Here is a 21,939-nt window from a genome sequence, read left to right on the forward strand (position 1 = left end):
CCCTGCTATTAGATGATATTTGCAATAGTGCCACCTTTAACTGAACTGTTATCTTTCTTCCCCACATGTTTCAGTTGGTCAGTCTTTGTCATTTTGGCCTTTTTACAGATCCGGATGGAAACAAAAAAGGGTCCACTCCTTTAAACATCTAGGACATCTCACTAACATAGTGGCTGGTTTGATCCTGAAGGAAAATTCCCGCTCCATGAGCTGGTGGTTGATGCAGTTCCTGTGCTCCCTCAGCCCACAGTGATGCAGGAATTCGGAGGCAAAGGTTAAGGCCAATTCTCCCCTTCAGGTTATTCAACCAGAAGTTCAACTTTAAGGTATGTGAGATTGTCAGTCTTATTGGCCATCGATGTGACCTTTAGTTTAATAATGCAGTACAGCAATATTTTCAATCTGCTACAATTCTTCAGCTTAAAAAGTGTACATAAAGCACTGCTATTGGGTGATATTTGCAATAGTAGTAATAGTAATAGGCCACCTATAGCCGAACTGTTAAGTTTCTTCCCCACATACATTTGTATGCAAAAATGTACAAGGGCCCCTTGTAGCCAGTTAGAGAATATGTCTATCACAGTTCCAGGTAACTTCTAATTCATACATGACAGGAACGTTTTTTTTAGCTTTCTAACATCACAGGACCTCACATTCCTCATTCCTAGACCTTAAGAATGATTGGGGCAGCATTGCTAAACAATAATGCACTAATAGGATTTGATAAAACTCTAGGAGTTTAAGAGGTTAAGTTGTTAAGGACTTGAAAAGCTTTCTGCCTTCAACAGCATGAATGCCTTTCACAACAGCAGCAGTGTGAGATACATAACTTTGATTTAACTTGTGCAGCAGCCTTCAGAGTCTAGTAGGAGAATCCCATTTAGCACTTTTTCAGTTCCAGGAAGCTTCAGGTCTATTCATAAATCCATCCAGCTACCAGCCTTTGACTTACTTTAATCTATTCACAGCAGGATGGTGCTGCATAGTTGTGCATGTAACGGTTTAGCCTACAAGGATTCACTCTTACATTAGTCACAGTTCTCCGGTGTCGACCAGAGGAGGATGGGTTCCTCTTTTGAGTCTTGGTTCCTCTCAAGGTTTCTTCCTCTTGATCCGAGGCAGTTTTTCCTTGCCACTGTCGCCATTAGCTTGCTCAAAAGAGGCTCGGACCCGGATCTTGTTAAGCTGCTTTGTGAGAATGTCTGTTGTGAAAGTGCTATATAAATAAAACTTCAGAATGAACAGTTAGGAGAGAAATCTGACATTGCTAAGAAATAAAGGTTTTATTGAGCAGCTTCACCACCATGAGAAGTTTATTCATTGTACAATACAAACTATTAAAGTGACCAGATTTGTTCTGTGATGAGTGATTATAGAATGTATAACACAACATATTGTGCAGGTGAGAAACCAGTGTGACACATTAGGTTAGTTCATCTAGGATGTTTAATCCAGCTAAAGAATTTAGAGTCAGCTTAACTAACTGAGTTGGGGACATATTTAATTGTTTGTTGGTCTATAAAAATGTTGATCTATAATGAAACAATTGATCAAGTTGGAAGTTTAAAAATACCAATTCACTAATGCTAAAATACAAAAATACAACATGTTTACTGTGTGTATTTAACTATATGTAATATAGTTAAATATGTAATATGTAAATGTTACAAATCATGACCATACATGTATTATCGAATGTAAAAACTTAAATTAGTCTCCAAAAAAACCACTGCAAAGCAAATACATTTAAAAAAAATAAATAGATGTATATACATCTTCAAAATTAAAAAAAAGATTACATCAGTGTACTGTACTCAGGGCCCAAATAATAATAATAAAAATAATAATAACTTAAAAAGAAGAAGGAGAAGGAGTAGAAAGAAGAGGAGAAGGAGAAGGAGAAGGAGGAGAAGAAGAAGGAGGAGGAGAAGAATAAGCAAGAAAGAAAATGTAAGCAAAACATGGGGGAAAAGGCTTGTATATATGTTTTTATGAATATTTTTTACACACACATTTGACATGTAGGTTCTAAAATAGTTTCAGTGCTCACACCTAAAACTGAATCATTACTCACCCTGCAAACACACTTCATGTAAAACAGATTAAATATAAAACAGATTAACATTCAACTTATTTAACTCGTTTCAAATTGCAGCCATAAAAATATCATAACTGTGATAGTTTGTTTCTGGTTATGGCAATATGGAGCCCATATACTACTCTGACATGTAAAAAAACTTCATATATAATTTATTGCTGAAATACTGAACACTACAACATATTTTACGATTATAATAGCCAAAGTTCAGCGCTCTCACAAACACTTTAAGTACACTGACACGCTCATCAGTTCCTTCTTTTCAGTCGTGATGCTTTAACAGTCTTGTGTATGCAGAGGGTTTAGCACTGTTGTTGTGGCTCCTTGGAACAGTGGATTTTGAGTCTGAAAGGCAGTGAACGTTAAGGGTTAAGTACTAATTCTGAACTAAACTGAATTTAGGTTTAGAGTATTTGAGACTTCTGAATGGCAGGGCTAACAATGACAATCTTCTGTCTTAGCAAGGATGAAAGTAAATCAGTAAAAAAAAATCCTGCCAGTAGCCTTTTGTGTGTATGAGTGTGTGTGTGAGAGAGAGAGTGCGAGAGAGAGAGAGAGACAAACCTCTTTCCAGTCAGTTTGCTCCTGTGCCTTGATGAAGCTGCGATATTCCCGCAGATCATACAACTCCAGCAATACTTTGTAGATGATGATGATGGCAATGCCGATAAAAACAATGGTTGAGACTGACGTACCAATGATCACCGCAGTTTTATCAATGCTGCCTGTGAACCAGAAGGACAAAGACTGAGTATCTAAACCGTTGAACTTGTTTTGGTGGTGTCAAATGTCTTTTTAATAGTAGTCTTCTTTTCTGTGGCATAATTCCAGTGTGTGGAGATGGTTTTGGAGAAGTTTTAAAAACCTTAAAAAGGCACCCGTGTGCTGAAGGTGCTGCTTTTCAGGGCAGTGATTAATTTTAGCACTTGAATGAATGTGGCAACATTTACAGGGAAAAGAAACACTAACTGACTATAAATGTAACTTAAACTGACTCTACACACCACATAGACTCACACACACCTCACACACACACAGCTAGCCAACAGACTCCTGTGGGCAGTGCCCTGTGACCACCGATGAATGACCAAAATAGACTGTGCACAGCACTGCTGTATCTGATCCACTTGTACCAGCGCAACTCACACCAACACACCACTTTCATGTCTGTGTCACTGCAGTGCTGACAATGGCCCACCACCCAAATACTACCTACTCTGTGGTGGTCCTGTGGGGTCCTGACCATTGAAGAGCAAGGCGAAAGAAGGCTAACAATGTATACAGAGAAACAGATGGACTACAGTCTGTGATTACAGAGCTACAAAGTGCTCCTATATGGCAAGTGGAGCTAATAAAATGAGCAAATGTTGAGCAAGCTGTAACATCTTCATATGTCATGACATGAATCGCTTGCAGTTTTTTTACTAATTTCCCACTCCCCTTCACCTTCACACATGTTAATGTGACGTGAAAATAAACGTGATTTGATTTGATGTTATATTACAATCTTATATATATACAATCTACATATATATACTTGTATAATTTTCAACCCAGTTTTAGCTATTCCCTATTCCCACCTCATCACACAATGCTGCCATTGCTGGGAGGATGAAGGCTAATGTGAAGAAATATGCTTTCCTTATATAAGGAGAGCGCTCACGTCAGAGAACATGTTTTCATTCCAAATCAGGCTATCATGGTTAGTTAGTTTGCTTAAGCTGTTCTCCTGCACCCACAGGGAGCCATTGCAGGCCTGGTGAGTTTAAGGAGTTAACTTCAAACAGAAAGCTTTTAAAAATGTGCAGAACATACCTGGCAAATCAGCATATTGGATTATCACTGTGCCATCCGGCTTCAGCATCACGTCATAAATGACACCCTCATGTACACATGGCAGATTGGGATTGTCTTTCAGATGGATTAGCTGGACTGACTCACAATCCACTAAGCATGAGTGACTGTGCTGTTTATTCTGGATTGTACACTCCACGCATTTTCTAAACATAGCACATACAAAGTTTAAAGACCATACACACAACAGAGCTGAAACAGTATTTTAATGACATATCTTTGCCTGTTGAAGGAACAGAAAAGAAGGTTTAAATGAAATAGGCAAACAAATACTTACTTATATTTTAGGCATGGAGTGGCAAGCTGGGAGCAATCCGGTTCCAAGAACCCAGCCTCGCACTTACACTGGTTACACGTACAATTCCCATGGTTGCTACACAATACCCCATTCTTATTCAGACACTTTTTTCTTTCCTTAGAGCATCCACATGCAGAGCCTGTGTATAATTCAGTGCAGCGGCACTTGCCACATTCACATGTACCTTGCCCTGTAACAAATACACCCCCCCCCCACACACACAGAAGAGATTCAGTGTCATACATTCATTTCTTATGTACATACTGTTCTTTTGATAATGAGTAATGTAGACTTATTCATTGGTATACTCATTATTCAGTGATTTTTAAATCCATTACCTCAGGCCTATTACCTCCTTGCTTAGATTATTAGACCTTAGACTGACAATTATACTCTATGTTCTTAAAAAGTAGATGTTCCTATACGTACGTAACTAGGAAATAAGCATTTAGGTATCGTGCTCCATTTGACTGGAATATGTTTCATGTCTAGGTATTACATAAGGTAAACGTTTTTTTATATTGTATTGTAGGGCTGGACATATGGTAAAAATACTATATCACAATATTTATATACTTTTTCGCAAAACAATATTCATCACAATACATGTAATCACAGACTACAAATATCAGTAACAATAGATTCTTATAAAGTACTATTCAGATACTCTCCCATACAGAATAGTGAGTGGTTGTTATTCAACATCTGCTGGCCTTCATCTAACTAACCAATCTAATTACACTGTTAGTAATGAAACTGAAAATGATTTTTTTTTCTCCTCAGTGAGATCTTTCCTGGTTAAATGAAATAAAGAAAACTAAATAGCAACATTTTCCTGAGGCATGTTAATGGGTCTAATCATGCCCCTGATATGATGTCATTCATTTCCATAGTCTTGGACATAATTGGGAGTTTTAACAGGATAATGACCCCAAAAACTATGTCGAAAGTGCCTGTGGTATGGACACAGCATATTAACATGAAGCTTTTGGAATAGCCTTCCCAAAGATCTCAATCACAAATATGTGAACTGTGCTTAAAAGTCTGGTTTGTGCCAGGAAACCAACAAATTGAACTCCCTGAAATTGGTAATCCCCTGAACACCACCAATGCAGCAGAGAGAAACTTGGTTAATATAGTGAAGTGTTGTCTGGCCATTGCCCTGGCCATTGTATTATTGACCAGCTCACCGTTGCAGATTTTGCTGTCATGGCGCTCACAGCTGTCATCATCACATTCGCAGAATTCGCCTCTGAAATGCCCGCTACATGTACACTTGCCACATTCACAGTTGCCATGCCCGCTGCACACTTGGGACTCGTTGTTCCGCCGACAGCTCCTTAGCATGACATCAGCGGATGCCATGTCACGATGCTGCTTACACTCACATTGCTGACCCAGGTAACCTTCATGACATCTGAGACATACAAACACACAAAAACTAGTGGTAAGAGTTTGTTTTGGGTGAGCTTTTATGAACTCACATTAATGATAAGAAGCACACGGTGCACCAGGGTATCAATATTGTTAATACACCGATCATTCATGACATTCCTACCGTATGTCTAATATTGAACAGGTCGCCCCTTGTGCCGTCACAATAGATCTGACCTTTGGGGCATGGACTAAACTATTTTGTGGGCAGTGGAATGGCTGATTTCTAAGTGTTCTTTTTAGATCCCTCCCCAGACTGACCTGCATCTACAACCTTCTTTCTGAAGGCATCAGAAAGCTCTTTGGATCTCACCATGGTAATAACACTCATTTTACCAATCAAGAGCAAACTAAATGAGGTTTAAATAAGACCAGCTCCTCCAAAATCCTAATGTTCTAATCATCTGCAGCTAACGTCGGGCACCTGATTCTAATTTAAGCATTTGAACTAGTAATAAATGCAAGAATATCCCATCTTTTTCCTCATATAAAAATTTTATTTTTATTCATTACATAAAGTTTTATGGGATGTCCTAACTTTCTGTCTGTATACTCATAGTGTAAAGTTTGTAACTGGCACTTATTCTGAACTTAAAGTTAATTGACAGATTTTTGTTTAAAATAAGTTTGGGCAGTTAAGTATCACTGGTGAGAAAATCTGCAGCGGCAAGGTGAGTTGGTTAATTCCCTTTCCCTGCTGGTAGGGGGTGCTGCAGACCATAAGAGATGATAACTCTACCTGCAGACTCCACAAATGAGTGTTCCATTTCCTTTACAGTGCTCTGTGTTCTCCTCAATGTCACAGTTGCAATTACACAGTGTCTCCACAGTCACCTTCAGGACCTCACTGATGCCCTGCATTCGAATCTCAAGCACCTCAGGCCCCGGCAGACAATTTGATGCGTTTAGACGAACTGTGAACTCCACCTGCAACCAACAAAAGCACCAACAATAATCAGGACACCACACACAGATATAAAGAGACTGAACTGAGCCCAGTAGGAGTGCATTCAGAGAAACACTGAAAAATCTGTGGGACAAATATATTATAGATAATGCTCACAAAAATAAAGATTAATGAGTTAATGAAATACCTATATGAGAGTGTTTTGACAGAGGTCTGTTCAGTGATGCGTAGAGGGATGAGTCCACGTTAAAACATTTCATTAGTTTAAATGTTTATTAGGGCTGTTTTGAAGTTGTTTTTGTGTTTATTTGTTTTTTCAGTTATGAAAACTATATACTTATACTCCCTTTACCTAAGAAAATGAAGATGTCCGTTTCAAATGATGTAACAGTCACTGCTCACATGTTTCTTTGCATCCTTTACGTTGGCTTGGGCGTTAAACCTTTGACGCTGTATTTCCCTGTAATGGATTTAATATCCATTACAGGGAAATACAGCGTCAAAGGTTCCTTACAACAACAAGCATTGCAATGGTGGACAAGGTCGTGATAACCAGAGTTTCTTCTTCACAGTGTTCACATGGTAGTGGTCATTAAGGTTTCTGAGAACGTGCCCAAATACAGATGAAATGAATGCAGAGTACAAACATAAGGCTCCGTCCATATCCGTATTCAATGTTGAGCAGAAATTAGCCTTTAGAGGGTACAATGGACTTTAACATTTTAAAATTATTCTTTTTTATTACTTCTTTACTTTTGAAATAAAATTGAAGTGTGCTCTACTAGAGTACTCGGATATGTTTACTTAGATTTAGGCAGGTTTATTTGTCATGCCTGCCCCTGTTCTACATTTACATTTATGGCATTTAGCTGACGCTCTTATCCAGAGCGACTTACATGGTTACTCATATTACAGAGGAGGGCCAATGCAGTGTTAGGAGTCTTGCCCAAGGACTCTTATTGGTGTAGCGCACCCAGACTGGGAATCGAACCCTGGTCTCCAACATGGTGTAATAGCTCACTGACAGCTAGTGGTTTTAACTGTTACGACTTCTGTCTTGCCTGCCTCTGTTTTGTGTAACCATGTGCTCTCCAGCAGGAGGATCTGTTTATGTCTATCTGTCCTAGCCCCTCCTGTTCATTAGTGTTCCCACCTGTGCCTCCTCTGCAGCCACACCCCTTGTTAGTCCCAGGTGTTCCTCGTTGTCTCTCTGTATAAGTACCCCTTTGTTTCAACCTTCCCTGGTCTGGTTTTGTGCATGTAAACAAGTCTGTTTCTGTGGCAGTTTATGGTTTGTTAGGTAGTCTTGTTTGCTTGTGTCTTTGGTTACGTTTCAGTGTTTGTTTTCTTTGTTAGTTTTAGTGCTTGGTGGGTTGGTTTGTTCTGTTCCTGTTTGTTTAATTTTTAGTTTTAGTATTTGGATTATTTTTCCAGTATGTGTCCCTTTTGTAGTCTGTTTGCTTTGTGTTGCTTTTATGGTTAAAAAAAACCCTGCATTTGCCCCTGCCACCGCCCCCAAGCTCAACACGCTGTAACATTATTGGTAGTTTTCTCCCTACACAACAACAGTGTGTCATTCAGTTATAGTCATTATTACAATAGGGAACATATAATTAAATCTAAAGAAGCAATCCAGAAACTACTTTTCTGGGTTAGGCCAAAGTTGTGCAAATTAGATTTGTGGCCAAGCTATTATTTTAGCCTATGAAATCTGTGAGTAGAGAAGAGGAGCGGCACAACCTAGTGCCCGTATGAATTTGTGCCCAATGATTTTGGGCAGGCTATAGACCCACAGCAACCCTAACCAGGAAGAAGCAGATAAGATGTTTTTGAGCAATATGTGTTTTACAAGCAACCTTGTTTTTCTCGGAAAGTCTGGTCATGTGGATCTTGTAGACAGTTGGAAGGAAGTGACAAAGAGGTTGTGCAAACTGTCTAGAGCCCCAGTGTCAATAACAGATGGGAATTCCTACAGTATGTGCTGTAATCTATACCTAGCTTTAGCTCTATGTAGTTCTGTTTACTCAAGCAAACACTCCCCCTTTAAAAACTCTGATTTGCACTAGTTAAACAGATCAAATTAGGAGCGTTAACATTCGAGTTTTTATACAAGCAACCTTGGTTACAGCACCTACTGTTTATGAACAAAGTATGGGCAACCATTAGAACTGAATTGTAACAGATGAGAGAATGGTTGTAACCATGCAGATATTTCTGACAACAATTAACAAGGCTGAGCTGAACCAAAGTTATTTCTAAGACCAGGCTCCCATTTCTATAAACAGGGAAAGATCAAAATACTCAGAACTGAAGGTCAACCCGACAAAAACCTCATTAACATTAACATAGCATTTGGCTCAATACTGCTAAAAAAACATTTTAAGCTTTTTTTTCTGGCTGCTACACTTGAGGGGGGCTTTCCCCAGTAGAATATTACAAGAATTTCCATTCATATTTCGACCAGTCACCAGTCTTCTCCTTTCTAACATCTTTAGCTGAACTTGGTACTTGGACACTTTATTAGCTCTATCCGTATCAAAAAAGGTGAGCCTTATAGTTTCTATAGCAGCTATCTTAGACTGTATACAGAGCTCAACATATGGATCAGATAATTTTCGAATCACAGCTATGATGTTATTTGCAGGAATACATGGCATCTTGTGTTCCATTGCTTAAATATATTTTATTTACATGACCTCTATAATCCTTTTTTGATGCATAAAGATATTTTAGATGTATTTGGGAGGATATGGACTTCTCTCTCTGGTTCTCTGGGGAGGCTTAGATTTAAGCTTTAACAGTTCTGTACTTCAGCCTGGCTAGCTCTCACTGCTTTAAGTTGAGCATAAAATCAGTCTCTGCTTGTTCTGGGGGCTGCCGCCTGTGCTGCTGATGCTGTGGGCTGTGGCTGCTGATAATGAAAGTGACAGTGATGGAGCTGACCTTTTCGTTGACCTTGATGCCAGTACACTCTCCTCTGCGCTGCCACTCACTGGGTTCTCCTGTTTTGCAGTAGGACCTATAGGACACTTGTAGGCCTGCAGGGGTTCGGTCCTGCTCCAGCAGCAAAGTGGATGACAGGTTCTGCAGGCAATACGCACACACATTCACACACACACACACACACACATACATACACACACACAATGTGCCTCTTATTATATTCTGATATTTGAACCATTTTACCTGTACAGCACTACATATACAGTTCATTGTCGCTGTCACACAAAAACCTCATATCTCCAAAACGACGAATCTTAAAAACCTTAATTGTTAACAAATGTTGTTCATGTTTGAGCATTTTTATTGGTCCATTCATCATGGAAGTTTAAAATAATGTAAAGAACATCTGACATATTTAAATTATATCAAAAAGTAAAACCAGCATAAATGGAGACAGTTTTGGAGTTCTTGCAAGACAGTGACAGTATGATATATGAACCATGTAACTGTATTTTCTCATGATAAAATTGTTTCTAATTTACTCAAAGGAAGAAACTACACCTCTATTGTAACACAAATAAACCCAGTTAGAAATGTTGTGTGTGTGAGAGTTACTGTGCACTATACTGGTTGTTAGTCTGAGGAAGACCTTTTAAGTCTGATGATCAGTGACCTACACCATCCACATAGACACACACAGCCTAAGTTTCAGTTCTTTTTCTAGGAAGGTCTTTTCACGTGGATCATGTGGACAGTCACAAGAACAAGCAAATTCAACATATCATAAAAATGAGGGCAGCATGTTTTACAACAAATGTCTGGGTGAGGATGGAAAATGACAGAACAGCACAGGTTACAGTTCATTTCAGGTGAAGCTCATTACTGAGCCACAAGAAGACAGACGTCATAAATGGATTCACCTAAAACTACAGAGGTGCATCATTATACATGTGAGATCTTATCAGAAGCAATGTATGTCATTCGCGTAACTCATCTACTTGCCATCCACTAGCAGTGTTTCGCTTGATAAGACATTAAGACGTGAGACATGGATGTCGACAGTCACTAAATGTGTCACTGGGGTTGTGAAAGTGTGCCATCTGCGCGTGTAAGAGCAAGATGAATACTGCATACAGAAGATATTTTCTTAGCAGCATGACTAACATTTCCTTGCTACTGTCACTGACACAGAGAGTATGTTGTAAGGGTGCCAGCACGGAACTCCTGATATTGCTGTGGCCAGATTTGTCAGCTGTTTACCATGTAAATGAAGTCACTAAACATGACTGAAATCTTCTGGAGAGTTTAGCTACACTCTTAAAAATGAATGGTTCCTTGAGTGAGGAAAAGGGTCTTCACAATCACAAGTCTCTATTACAAAATTGTGAATGAGGTTTTCTAGCAAAACTAACAAATGTTTAGTTGTTTGCAATACACCTATCAAACTAGAACCATTAAAAATAGCTCTACACAACTACTATAACAATATATTCTGTAAATCCAACACTGCAGGTGTATCCCCCTGAACAGAATCCCTCCTAAGAGCACACATTTGCAAATCAGGTGCCAAGTCAAGGGCTGTTTCATTGTGCTTAAGATAAACACAATAAAATCAAATACCTTGACTGGCTAGGGGTTTGTTAACTGTGACATTTGACTGCATGTTAGAAATATGGCTTAGTCAAGGGAGTTTCATAAGAGATTCATTAACAATAAAAAAGGATTCATATAGAGAGCAACGGCTTGGAATGTTCCTAGAGATACAGCTGAAAGCACAGTTCACAAGTTTACAGTTATAGGAACACTGGCTACACTACCTGGACGTGGAGGAAAGAGGAAGCCATAACCTGGGGAGGCAATTGGTCAACAACTCTCGAGTGTCGAGTGCAAAAGACCTGCAGCAAGATTTGGTGGCAGCAGGCACTTCAGTTTATACAGTAAGGCACACACTAAACACTGAAGGCCTCCATGCCCGTATACCTCTACTGACTCAAAAGCACAAGAAAGGTAAGGTAAACTCTGCTCAAAAACATAAATATGCCACAGAAGGATTCTGTTCTGTGGTGTGATGAAACACATCTAGAACATTTTGGGCCTATGGATCAGTGGATGTCTGGAGGAGGAACAATAAAGCATACTCTGAATAAACACTCTGCCTCCAGTAAATATTGAAAGTGGCTTAGTGATGCTTTGGGGTTGCTTTGCTTCCTCTGGTGTAGGAAACATGCAGTGTGTGGAGGACAAGATGGAATCAATCAAGTATCGGGAAATCCTAAGAGAAAACTTCATGCCTTGGGTGTCATTGGACCTTCCAAGCATACCTCAAAGTCTACAGAGGCTTGGTTTCAGAAGGAGTTCTGAAAGGATTCTGGAATGGCTGCCACAATTGCCTGACTTGAACCCCACAGAAAACCTGTGGTGAGATTTAAAGAAGGCATAGGAATATTGGTCAGCAGGATGACACTGCCCATGAGAAATGGGCTAGGATTCCCGCTGGAGCGGTACCAGAAGCTAGTGCTTGGCTATGCATCACATTTGCAGCAGGTCACAACAGCAAAAGGGTGCTCTACTAAGTACTGAAGACGCTTGTCATGAAGGGGGTGAATAATCCTGAGACTGCAGTAGTGGTTATTCTGTGTTGAATATGAAGATATGACTTTTATATTTTGCTAATAAACCTCATTTGCAATGGAGGGCGAACTATGTAAATGTAAATATAATAGAAACAAATAGGAAATGACAGGAGATAGGACAGGACATACCTGCCCAACTGATCTACTGCTAAACATTCTGAAACTCTTTACTCACCCCATAAGCTTCAGAGATGAGCTGGACCACATTACTGGAGTCATCTTCCAGCACACCAACCACCGACTGAGGAATCAGTGCACTAAGGGCCTATGAGTTTGAGTATGTGTGGTGAGAGTGACAGAGAGACACAGCGACAGAGAGAGAGATGGAAAGAGATTTAACTACTGAAAATCTCAGATAACGCACTTTGTCCTGCATCTTGAACAGATCTGACCTTATAGGCTGGAACGCTCTTCTCAGTCACTGCAAATATCAGCTGAATGTTGTTAGCCTGAAGAACTCTAGAGAGATGACCTATTGATGGATAATCCTGAAACACACACCAAGCAATTCAGTATAATATGCTTATATTTCAGAGACTGACCTTTTTGCAAAGGCTAGATTATGAATATCATGTATTAAAGAGTATATTAAACACATACTAATGGATGTTACTCTAAGTGTGTACTCTCTGTTACCGAGCACTGTGAGTGGAACTGAAGACAAATTCCTTGTATGTGTGAATATTGGTCAATAAAGCCTAGGGTTGGATTCACAAACGTGTCAAAACAAAAAAAAAATGGTGCTTTTAAGAAAAAAAAGTTAAGATAAAATCATTTAAATGTCATCTTAAGAATATTCTCATCTATTTATTTTTTTTTAAACAAAAATAAATGTTTTCTTTACTTTACAAAAGTATAAGTTTAAATAATTGAATTACTCACATCATGAATGTCCAATTAAACAAGATCAAAAGAGGAGAACTGTTCTTAAATCACTGTTTAAATAATGGGTTTTAATGTCAAGCTCTTCTTATCATTTTTTCTGGGGAGGATTTTTTCTTGTGGGCTCGTTCCTCCACATTCACATCTACTTCTTGTGACATTTTAAGGCTATGTTTGATTCTGGTTTTCTGATTAATCTGAATAATGAAAATTAAAAATGTGTCTTGTGTTCTTTATGATAACAGTAAAAAGATAAAGCATAAAAGGCTTCATTACAAATGACTACAAATGAAAACCTTAAAAAAAACTTCTAATAATGAGATGAAACTTTCTTAACTTTTTTTTTCAAAGAATTGCACTAAAGAACAATGGACCTCTTTCATCAATATTTTTCTCAGAATTTCCTTAAATTTGTTCTTGAGAAATGTCCTAACAAAGAATGAGATTCCTGAAGTGATTTTAAACCACATACCTCTTCACAGCTATGTTCTTATAATGATGGATCCCACTGTCCTTGTAAATTGTACAATCCCAAGTTTTTCTTATGAAAGCTTTTGATGACATAATTTGAGTAGTTTTGCCCACCTATCTAAAATCACTTATTATAAATGAACAACTTTTTAGATTATTAAGCTTGATGTTTAAGGGAGTATTGTAGTGTATGTACTTACAAAAGTTTTGCCATCATAAAAACCGTCCTTAAGATGACACTGCCCGTCATGTGGCCTAAATATGCCAGCGAGCCGACCATCTCCAGCCATGTGGAAGGTGTCATCAGATGTGTAGACCAGGATACGTGTCACATTCCCCCATTTGATCTCATTCTGTACATATGCAGAAACAAAGAATACATATATTTTATTTGAGTAGTTATTTGCATTTTATTTATGTAAAGTATATGATATAAATAAATATTTAATTGCTGATAAAGCATAAATGCAGCATACAGCATAAATGCAGTACAAAGTCATTTTTGTTTAATGCTGATCAATGTTAAAGTACTCAGAAGTAAAACAGTACCTGGCACACAGCAGCCTGCATAATGGCATCCAGGCCAGCTTCAGGTGAGTCCAGGTTACCAGAAATCTTCTGCTTACTGACTTCTCTCTTAAACTCCTTGGCTGTGTCTGTCAGCGGTAAAACATTCTGGAAGGTGAAAGCAGGCTGGCAGTCATCCACACGGTTGAGGCAGGGATTCCGACGCTTGGACTTTACTTGGCTAACATACGGCAACCTCTCCTTGTCCACAAATGAGCCAAAACCTATGACACAGAGCAGAAATATAAATAAAGTGTTGTATGTGTAAATTGAGCGCTACACTACAGCACACTGGATTTGAAACTGACAATCAGTTTGAGGTCCAGAATAGTAAGGCAGCACTTTGTGAGAACTGGTATTTTATGCACCCTCTACTGTTGGGAAGTGTGATTCACACATTTCTGGACAAGCTGGGAGATACAGAACCGGCACTAAAGTAATATTACAGGATTTTACACACAATTATTATGCAGTGTTGCACAGTTCTCGGTTGAGGTATCATGAACACTAAAGCACAGATTAGATAGCGCAGTTAGCAGTGTGCCGAATCTGAAATAGCAATGATAGAGACATTTACATTTACATTTATGGCATTTAGCAGACGTTTTTATCCAGAGCGATTTACAAGGTTACTCGTATCACAGAGGTGGGCCAATGTAGTGTTAGGAGTCTGGCCCAAGGACTCTTATTGGTGTAGCGCAGCATAGTCACACAGACTGGGAATCGAACCCTGGTCTCCCACAGGGTGTTGTAATTCAGTGTTGTAATGTCCCTATTAGTCCATATATATAATTTTTCTCACGTAATTTTGAAGCTGTTATTTTAAGGTACAATTGCTACATAATATTGGTTTAAGGGTACTGATTATTGCATGCATTTGCTGTACAAATTCTGCTCATTGATGGAATGTATTGTACTTTGGATAAGGTGTTTGTATGTTAACCTGTCAGGTAAGAACATCCTAACTAGCAATACACCACCACAGAGTAGACAAGATTCTTAAAATGTTAAATTTTTGGTGTAAATGAGGCTGAGATGATGAGAGATGTGAATGTTTTTCTAACTTAAGAAAAGACATCCTGAAAACTTTAATTAACCCGGCATTTCTACAACCAAAGCATTTTACAAAGGACATTTGTTAGCTGGGTTGATCTCATGAATCTTACCAATCCGGACAGTCTTGGTGACCTCCTGCAGCTTGTTTAAAATGTTCTGGCCCAGGTTCTTAATCTTCTCTAGATCATCCTTCATGGAGTAGCTCAGATCCATCAGATAGTACAGGTCTATGGGGTAACCTTCAGCTCTCCTAAATTCTACCTTGAATTCTTCTGGCACACCTACATAAAGGAAAAAGTTACGAAATAAACCAATGAAAAATTTAAGAAGATGCAATGCAATGAAAATGCAGTGTAAAATACGTAAATTACTCATTAAAGGTATTTGTGGCTCACCAACTCGGAGCTTGACTTTAAGACTCTGTGGTTTGAGTTGGACCACATTTTCAGGGTTGCTGTTGAGGTTGCTGTTTTTCATTGTGATTTTTTCTCCAGTGGGGGCAAAGACGTCCGTACAATTCCTGGCCTTCAGTGAATTAAGCGAATCACATCTGCGCTCATTTGACTCTCCTTGCTTCAGAAAACCCTGTGTTACACATAAATCTTCATTAGAATTTCAGGTGACATTGGCCAGTAGATGGCACTCAGGACAGCGCTACAGTGCATCCTATAGTTAACCAGGGGTGCAGATTTAGTCTGACAAATAGTATGACAAAATTACATCTGATCCCTATGTTAATCAATGCATGTACTAATCTGATCATTGTCAGATTTCTGCAGTAATTTGATTATTTAAGTGGTCATGTAAACAGCATACTCTTAGATCAGAGTACGGTCTAGAAATTTAATTAAGAAATATATTCTAGCTCAGTAATCAGATTTCTCAGTGCATGTTTACGCTTTACCTGGTAACATTTACGTTGTGTCTTTTTCTGTGATTTTACCATGTAGACGCAGAGTTTAGCATTGTCTGATTACTCAAATGCATTGAATGTCTTCTGTTGGTTTGAATATTTGTAGTGTTGGAAACAATAAAAAAGCTTTTTGATTGGTTTAAGAAAGTGAATTGTGTCATTGAACACACACTGTGAGTGGAACCTTGCTCTTTGTTTTGGTTACAGCTTTAGTGCTAATATCCACTCGTGTCCACATGCGAATTGGCATGGTTCCGTCCCAGCAATTAGATGTCAGTCTGACTAACCAGAGACAAATTTGACTACTGGGTGTAAAAGCAACATCTAATCAGGATACAATCTAGATACTGGTCACATGAAGTGACCAGGTGTAAATGGTGTTTCACACCATATCAGATGGGAACTGATACTTTAGACTGCTGCATTTAGGTTACAATTAGCTTCACCTCCACTTCCCTTCTGTTGTTTTTTTTTCAGGACAATGCTCTGAGGCCTATTTCCTGCAACCATTTTTCTTTACTGGTGGCAAGACAAAAACAAAAAAGCTAAAAAAAAAAAAAGCCATGTGGCTTTTGAAATCTGTGCTTTAATAAGATAATAAGGAGTAAAAAGAGAAAAAGGGAAATATTACAATGTAATTGAGTATGTGTATGCAGTAAGTAATCAGTTTCAGTAATAGTTGAGTAAAGTGTAAAATGTTATAGTACAATCAAGCATTTTGTAGCCATGGTCTGGCCTTTTTATGATAGGTTGCTGCCGTTTATATAGGGTTTTATCCTTTTAGATCGAAACATGCAAAGCACCATTTACAAGAATGAGAAGTGGACTGGAAACCTATAATAAGCTCACCACAGACCTCCATTTCAGTCAGCAACACATCTGCGGAGTCCATGATCTCGATGATAATCTTTTGTGTGGTGCAGAGGTAGCAGCAAGCTGAATTAGGCCTACACCATACGTCTAAGGGTACAAACCTCTACCTCTCCCTTTTTTTTTTTTTTTGTGTGTGTGGGGGGGGGATAATCTTATCTCTTGCTAAATTATTTTGCTCTCTTTCTTGATTGTCTTTCTTTTGATCAGAAAAGAGAAAAAGGCAGTCTAACTGGCTTCTAATCGAATGGGACAGCTACTATGTTTCAACTCAAATAACTCAACTGTCTTTGGCAAGTTGTACAAAATATCATCTAAAAATTGGAGTAATGCATTTGCAGACAATTTGTGATTGCATGTTGGATCATGTCTCAAGTGCAACTTGGTAAGAAAAAGGAACTGAATTAACCACAATATTTAGAAACATGTCTGTCTGTGCCTTAAGCTTACCTGCCCTTTACACCAGACACACCCAGGACTCCTCAGACATTCATCACAAGAGGCCTTTGGCTGGCAAACTGGTTCTTGAACTGAGAGAGACACCAAATATTGTCTAAATCATTAAAAAGATTAATGCTGTATAGCTACACTATATGTCCAAATGTTTGTGGACACCCCTTGTAATGAATGCATTGTACTTTAAGTTGCATCAATTGCTGACAAAGCTTGTTTAATCCCTGTAGAGAAGTATTACCAACAGAATAGGACTCTCTGGGCCAAATAAACATGAACCTATTGGCTCCAAAATCTAGTAGAAAGCCTTTCCTGTATGGTATTGTTTTAATTCCCTTGATTTCAGAAAAACAATGAATGAGCAGGTGTCCCAATACGTTTATCCATATAGTGTATATTTAGTGCAAAATGAATCAGCTAACATTTCTTTACCTGCTACACATGGCTGTCCCAGAAACTGAAGGAGAACAACCCCTACAAGACCAAATGTCACGACCTGCTGGAGGTGAAGAGGCAGAGTAAGCTGTTACTGTTAGTGTTTAAATAGTGCATCTAGCTGTGCTGCATCATACTGGGCTTCTGAAAGTGAAATGCTAAATAGAACAAGCCCTAGTGGTTCTTCATATAGCAAACATAGCCCCACTATTACATAAAAAGGAAAAGGGGTTTTAACCAATGTTTTAACTCTGTGCACAGGTCTGTGTCTGGGGGAAACCTTAACCCATTACCCCTAGACTTATTCAGTTATTAACCCTAAGGCCTTTTATTATAATAAAATGATTATTATAATGATGACATTATTAACATAAATTCAATAGGTGGTGTGCTACACAAATCCCAAGACATTTTGGCTTTGTCTTTTCCTTTCATCCCTTTACAGTGACAATTTGTCGAGGTTGAAGATGGAGGTGGATGTACATGCAGGATATTTATTAATGAAGGAAAATAATACAAAACAAACAGAAACCAAACAAGCACTAAGATTACTAAATAAAACAATACGAGACTCACACAATCAGGCCAAGTCAACAAACCACAAACATGAACACACACCAACATGCACAAGACCAAAGGAAGGCTGCAAAAAGGGGTATTTATAAGAAGGATAACAAGGAACACCTAGGAGTAACAAGGGGGCGTGGTTACAAAGGACACACAGGTTGGAACACTAATGGACAGGCAGGGCTAGGACAAACAAGACACAGTGTGCTTAGGAGCACATGGCAACACAAAACAGAAGCAGACATGACAGAACAGGGGCAGGCATGACACACACACACGCTCGCAAACTGGAGACTGCAGACGTTATAAGAAGGAAGTTAGTGTCTGTGGTATTTACAGAATCAAACCGCATGCCTCTTCCTCTGTGTTAAAGTCCTGCTTACTCTCATGCAGTGCTAGACATGAAGACGCACAGTGAGAACTCTCCCACGCAATCTCATTCTCTTGCTCCCTCTTTAAGAGAAGGATGGAGAAGGAAACTTCTGATCACTTTTATTATTGTTTCCTATAGTCTATGGAGGTCAGTTATCAGTAAATCTAACTCGGCTATATGATCAAATAACTTGTGGTTGAGAAAGTGTCTCTGATTTTTAAGCTCAAGCTAAACTAACAGTTACTAGTTCTATTCTGCACAGTTTACATCTACTTAAATAAATTGTATTGGTTTCACACTTTCAGCATTGGGTTCTTTAGCATATGTAAACACGCGAAGTGACTTTGTTGCAGAAGTCCAAAAAGGTCATGAGTTTGGTATATGTATACTAGAAAAATACATTGATATAACGGTACAGAAAATAGTAAGTCATGACCTTTATGGACTTCCGTACATCAGACCTCTCTAAACAGACTATCAATGAAACTCTGGCCTCATCAGGAGGTGGTCTTGGTGTATTTTGTTTGTGGTTGATAATGTGATTCCGGCATTGTATAAGATTCACTTTGCATTCGGTTAATTGGTTAAATAACTGTACATACACCACAAGCGTCACAGTCTTCCAGAACCTATTGGGTAAAAATTAACTTCACAGGAGAACGGCTGTCCATGATAGACAGCAGCACAATTACAGCAGTAAGCCACAAAAGCCCAAGCGTTACAGTGATTTAATCTTTATAAATGAGCACAGTCAAGTGGCTTTGAAATGGCAATACAATGTAATATATATGGTTAATTAAATACAATGTTAAAAAATGATCAAAGATTAATCCATGTAGCCACTGAATGGTATTTTTTATCAGCGCTTTCAGCCTGGCTACGCTAATCAGATATATTATGCGATGAACTTGTTCTATATTACCCATAATTCATCTTCATTTTATCCAGTCTGAATTCTAATGGAGATGTGGTGTGAACAGAAAGTGGTCTGAGATTTCCTTTACTCCTAAGCCCCCTTGAGAGTTCACATACACGCTTAAAGCACTGAGGTTGCCGCTCTTTACCTTTCAGGTTCCCTTTAGCAAAAAGGAAGACAGTGCCTCATTCCACTCAGGAAGTTGCGAAGCGCTAATACTAGCAAGCCCTCTCTTACCTTCAGCTTAAGACCATTAGTCGAGAGAGTGGTAACATCTCTGTAGCCTAACTTTACTTTACCTTTCAAATCATTATTGGAATTATGGAAGAGTTGATGAGGAGCTGTTAATAATTGCAATTATACACATTTAATTTTAAAATCAAAACACATAAATTCATTGTGATAAAATAAGTGCTAAGATTTGCAACATGTGCTGCTCTGCCATTGAACACATCAATTAATAGTTTTTCCATTTCTATTTCTATCTTATCATCTCCGTAATTACTGAGGTATTGTGAAGTATTGAAGGAATAAGAATTTCCATGGCAGATGATGGACAGAAGTAAGCAGCACTGCAAGGCAAGAAAATTCAATTTCTGTCCTGAATATCTCTCAGAAAATACATAACACATTTACTCTTATTAATAATGTTTTTTCATATATATATATTTACATCTGAATTTTCTTTATCAGAGGTTATTGTGTACTGGAGTAACCAGTCACCACCACACACACATGAACACTTACGCACACACACACACACACACACACACACACACACACACACACACACACACACGCACACCCTTCTCTTTTTTACTAGTGGCCTAAAAAAAGGGAAAGATGTATCCAATCACAAACCAGTCACCAAGGTAACATTAACATCTAAACTAAAGACAAAAAGACACAAAAAGAACTGAACTAAATGCTATAAGCTAAGATGTAAGAAAGGTAAAGACAAATATACTTATATATTATAGAGTATATATATTAAAGTACATGCAGTAAAATATTATAATTTTCAAATACTGAAATATATAATTAGTTGGAAATCCATATTATTTTTCATGGAACAGTACATGGAATCCAGTCAACCATAAGTTGCTGGCCATTTGTGTCTGCGAGCACAATAAGATCCTGGGTCAAGAGACTATGAGATTGCTTTGAATGTATTTGTTGTTGTGTGTTGTATATGTGTGTGCTACAGGACTGATGAGAGCAATTTATCACTTAACTTCGCTGTCGCTATTTGTTATATATACCAATGAAATAATAACTCATAATTTTATTATTCAAATATTGTATTAGTAGTTACTTATTGAGTGTTAGCTTTATGTCTTTACTAATTTTACAGGAGTAAAATCCTTCTTAACTTGGAAGCCAATGTTAAAAGTGTTAAAAAATGTTAAAAAATGTTAAAAGTAAAACATGTAAAACAAGTAAAAACATGAGAAAACAGACAAAAAATGTTATTTTCTTTTAGTTTTTTGTTTTTGCATAACAGCGCCGTATGCTGGTACCAGTTCTACTAGTAATTCTATTAATAAAAGTAAATGGACAGAAAATGTCACATATGAATCTGATGAGTCAATACTTCAGTACAGTCTATATGTCTATATATGTCTATATAAGGTATTACACTAACACTACATGTTCTGACAAACTGCTCTGTCATTATTTAATCTAAGTAAAACATTTTTACCAGTTTTGATGGGTAATAATGCACTAACTCAGTTAGTAAATATATGCATTACACCCTTTCCACTATTCAGTCAAAATAAAGCACAAAAACATATCCTTTAGTTTTTTTTCCCCAATATTTTCTATTTCCTGTATTTTTTGTCATGATCAGCATCCTTCTTTAGATAAACACATTGTGAAAACATTGTAGATTATTTATCAGCATCCATTTATTTCTAATCAAGAGAAGAAAGGAAAGATTAGTTACCATGCCATTACACTTACCATGGCGTTGCTGTGAAGCCTCTGTGCTTACTGCACTCTCACTTCTGCCTCACAGATCAGCTCTAAGCTCCTACAGTAGCATGTGATCGAGACCAGTTCCCACAACCACTGCTGCTATACTGCTACACAGAGTGGCCCTGAGAACTAGCTCACAGTTGCTGTCATACCCAAACCTACGTTTATACCGCTTAAACACGACAACCCAACGTTCTTTGTAATACTCCCAGCTCTCGAGTGACATGAAGTGAAACGTGCTGTGCCCTGCATGCAAGTTACAACATCCTTCACTTTGCAGGTGGGGAGT

General features: G+C 38.3%; 1 protein-coding gene across 2 annotated transcripts; it reads right to left on the reverse strand.

The window, feature by feature from the left end:
• Nucleotides 1–1,264: 1,264 nt before the first annotated feature.
• On the reverse strand, nt 1,265–21,904 carry itgb7 (integrin, beta 7). 2 transcript variants are annotated; one of them, XM_072684465.1, is made up of 16 exons: nt 21,636–21,904; nt 17,812–17,878; nt 17,377–17,456; nt 15,539–15,728; nt 15,254–15,424; nt 14,070–14,311; nt 13,721–13,873; nt 12,560–12,655; nt 12,343–12,432; nt 9,535–9,675; nt 6,424–6,611; nt 5,441–5,667; nt 4,230–4,440; nt 3,914–4,098; nt 2,663–2,823; nt 1,265–2,443 (listed from the first exon to the last, which is right to left on the reverse strand). In XM_072684465.1, the coding sequence occupies exons 1-16, from the start codon at nt 21,636–21,638 to the stop codon at nt 2,375–2,377; spliced, it is 2,274 nt and encodes a 757-aa protein (XP_072540566.1). In that variant the 5' UTR covers nt 21,639–21,904; the 3' UTR covers nt 1,265–2,374. The 2 variants fall into 2 exon arrangements, with proteins under 2 accessions (XP_072540566.1, XP_072540567.1); XM_072684466.1 differs by having other exon boundaries at nt 17,812–17,875; nt 21,636–21,646.
• Nucleotides 21,905–21,939: the final 35 nt, after the last annotated feature.

This window comes from Salminus brasiliensis, chromosome 7, assembly GCF_030463535.1.
Source record: "Salminus brasiliensis chromosome 7, fSalBra1.hap2, whole genome shotgun sequence".
Taxonomy (NCBI): domain Eukaryota; kingdom Metazoa; phylum Chordata; class Actinopteri; order Characiformes; family Bryconidae; genus Salminus; species Salminus brasiliensis.

Bases quoted from the DNA above. Each gene is read 5' to 3' on its own strand.
- itgb7 (XM_072684465.1), bottom strand. The intron at 14,312-15,253 runs GTAAGATTCATG...TCTGTGTCATAG, and splicing joins CACCAAGACTGTCCGGATTG to GTTTTGGCTCATTTGTGGAC. The intron at 2,444-2,662 runs GTTTGTCTCTCT...ACTGCCTTTCAG, and splicing joins AGCAAACTGACTGGAAAGAG to ACTCAAAATCCACTGTTCCA.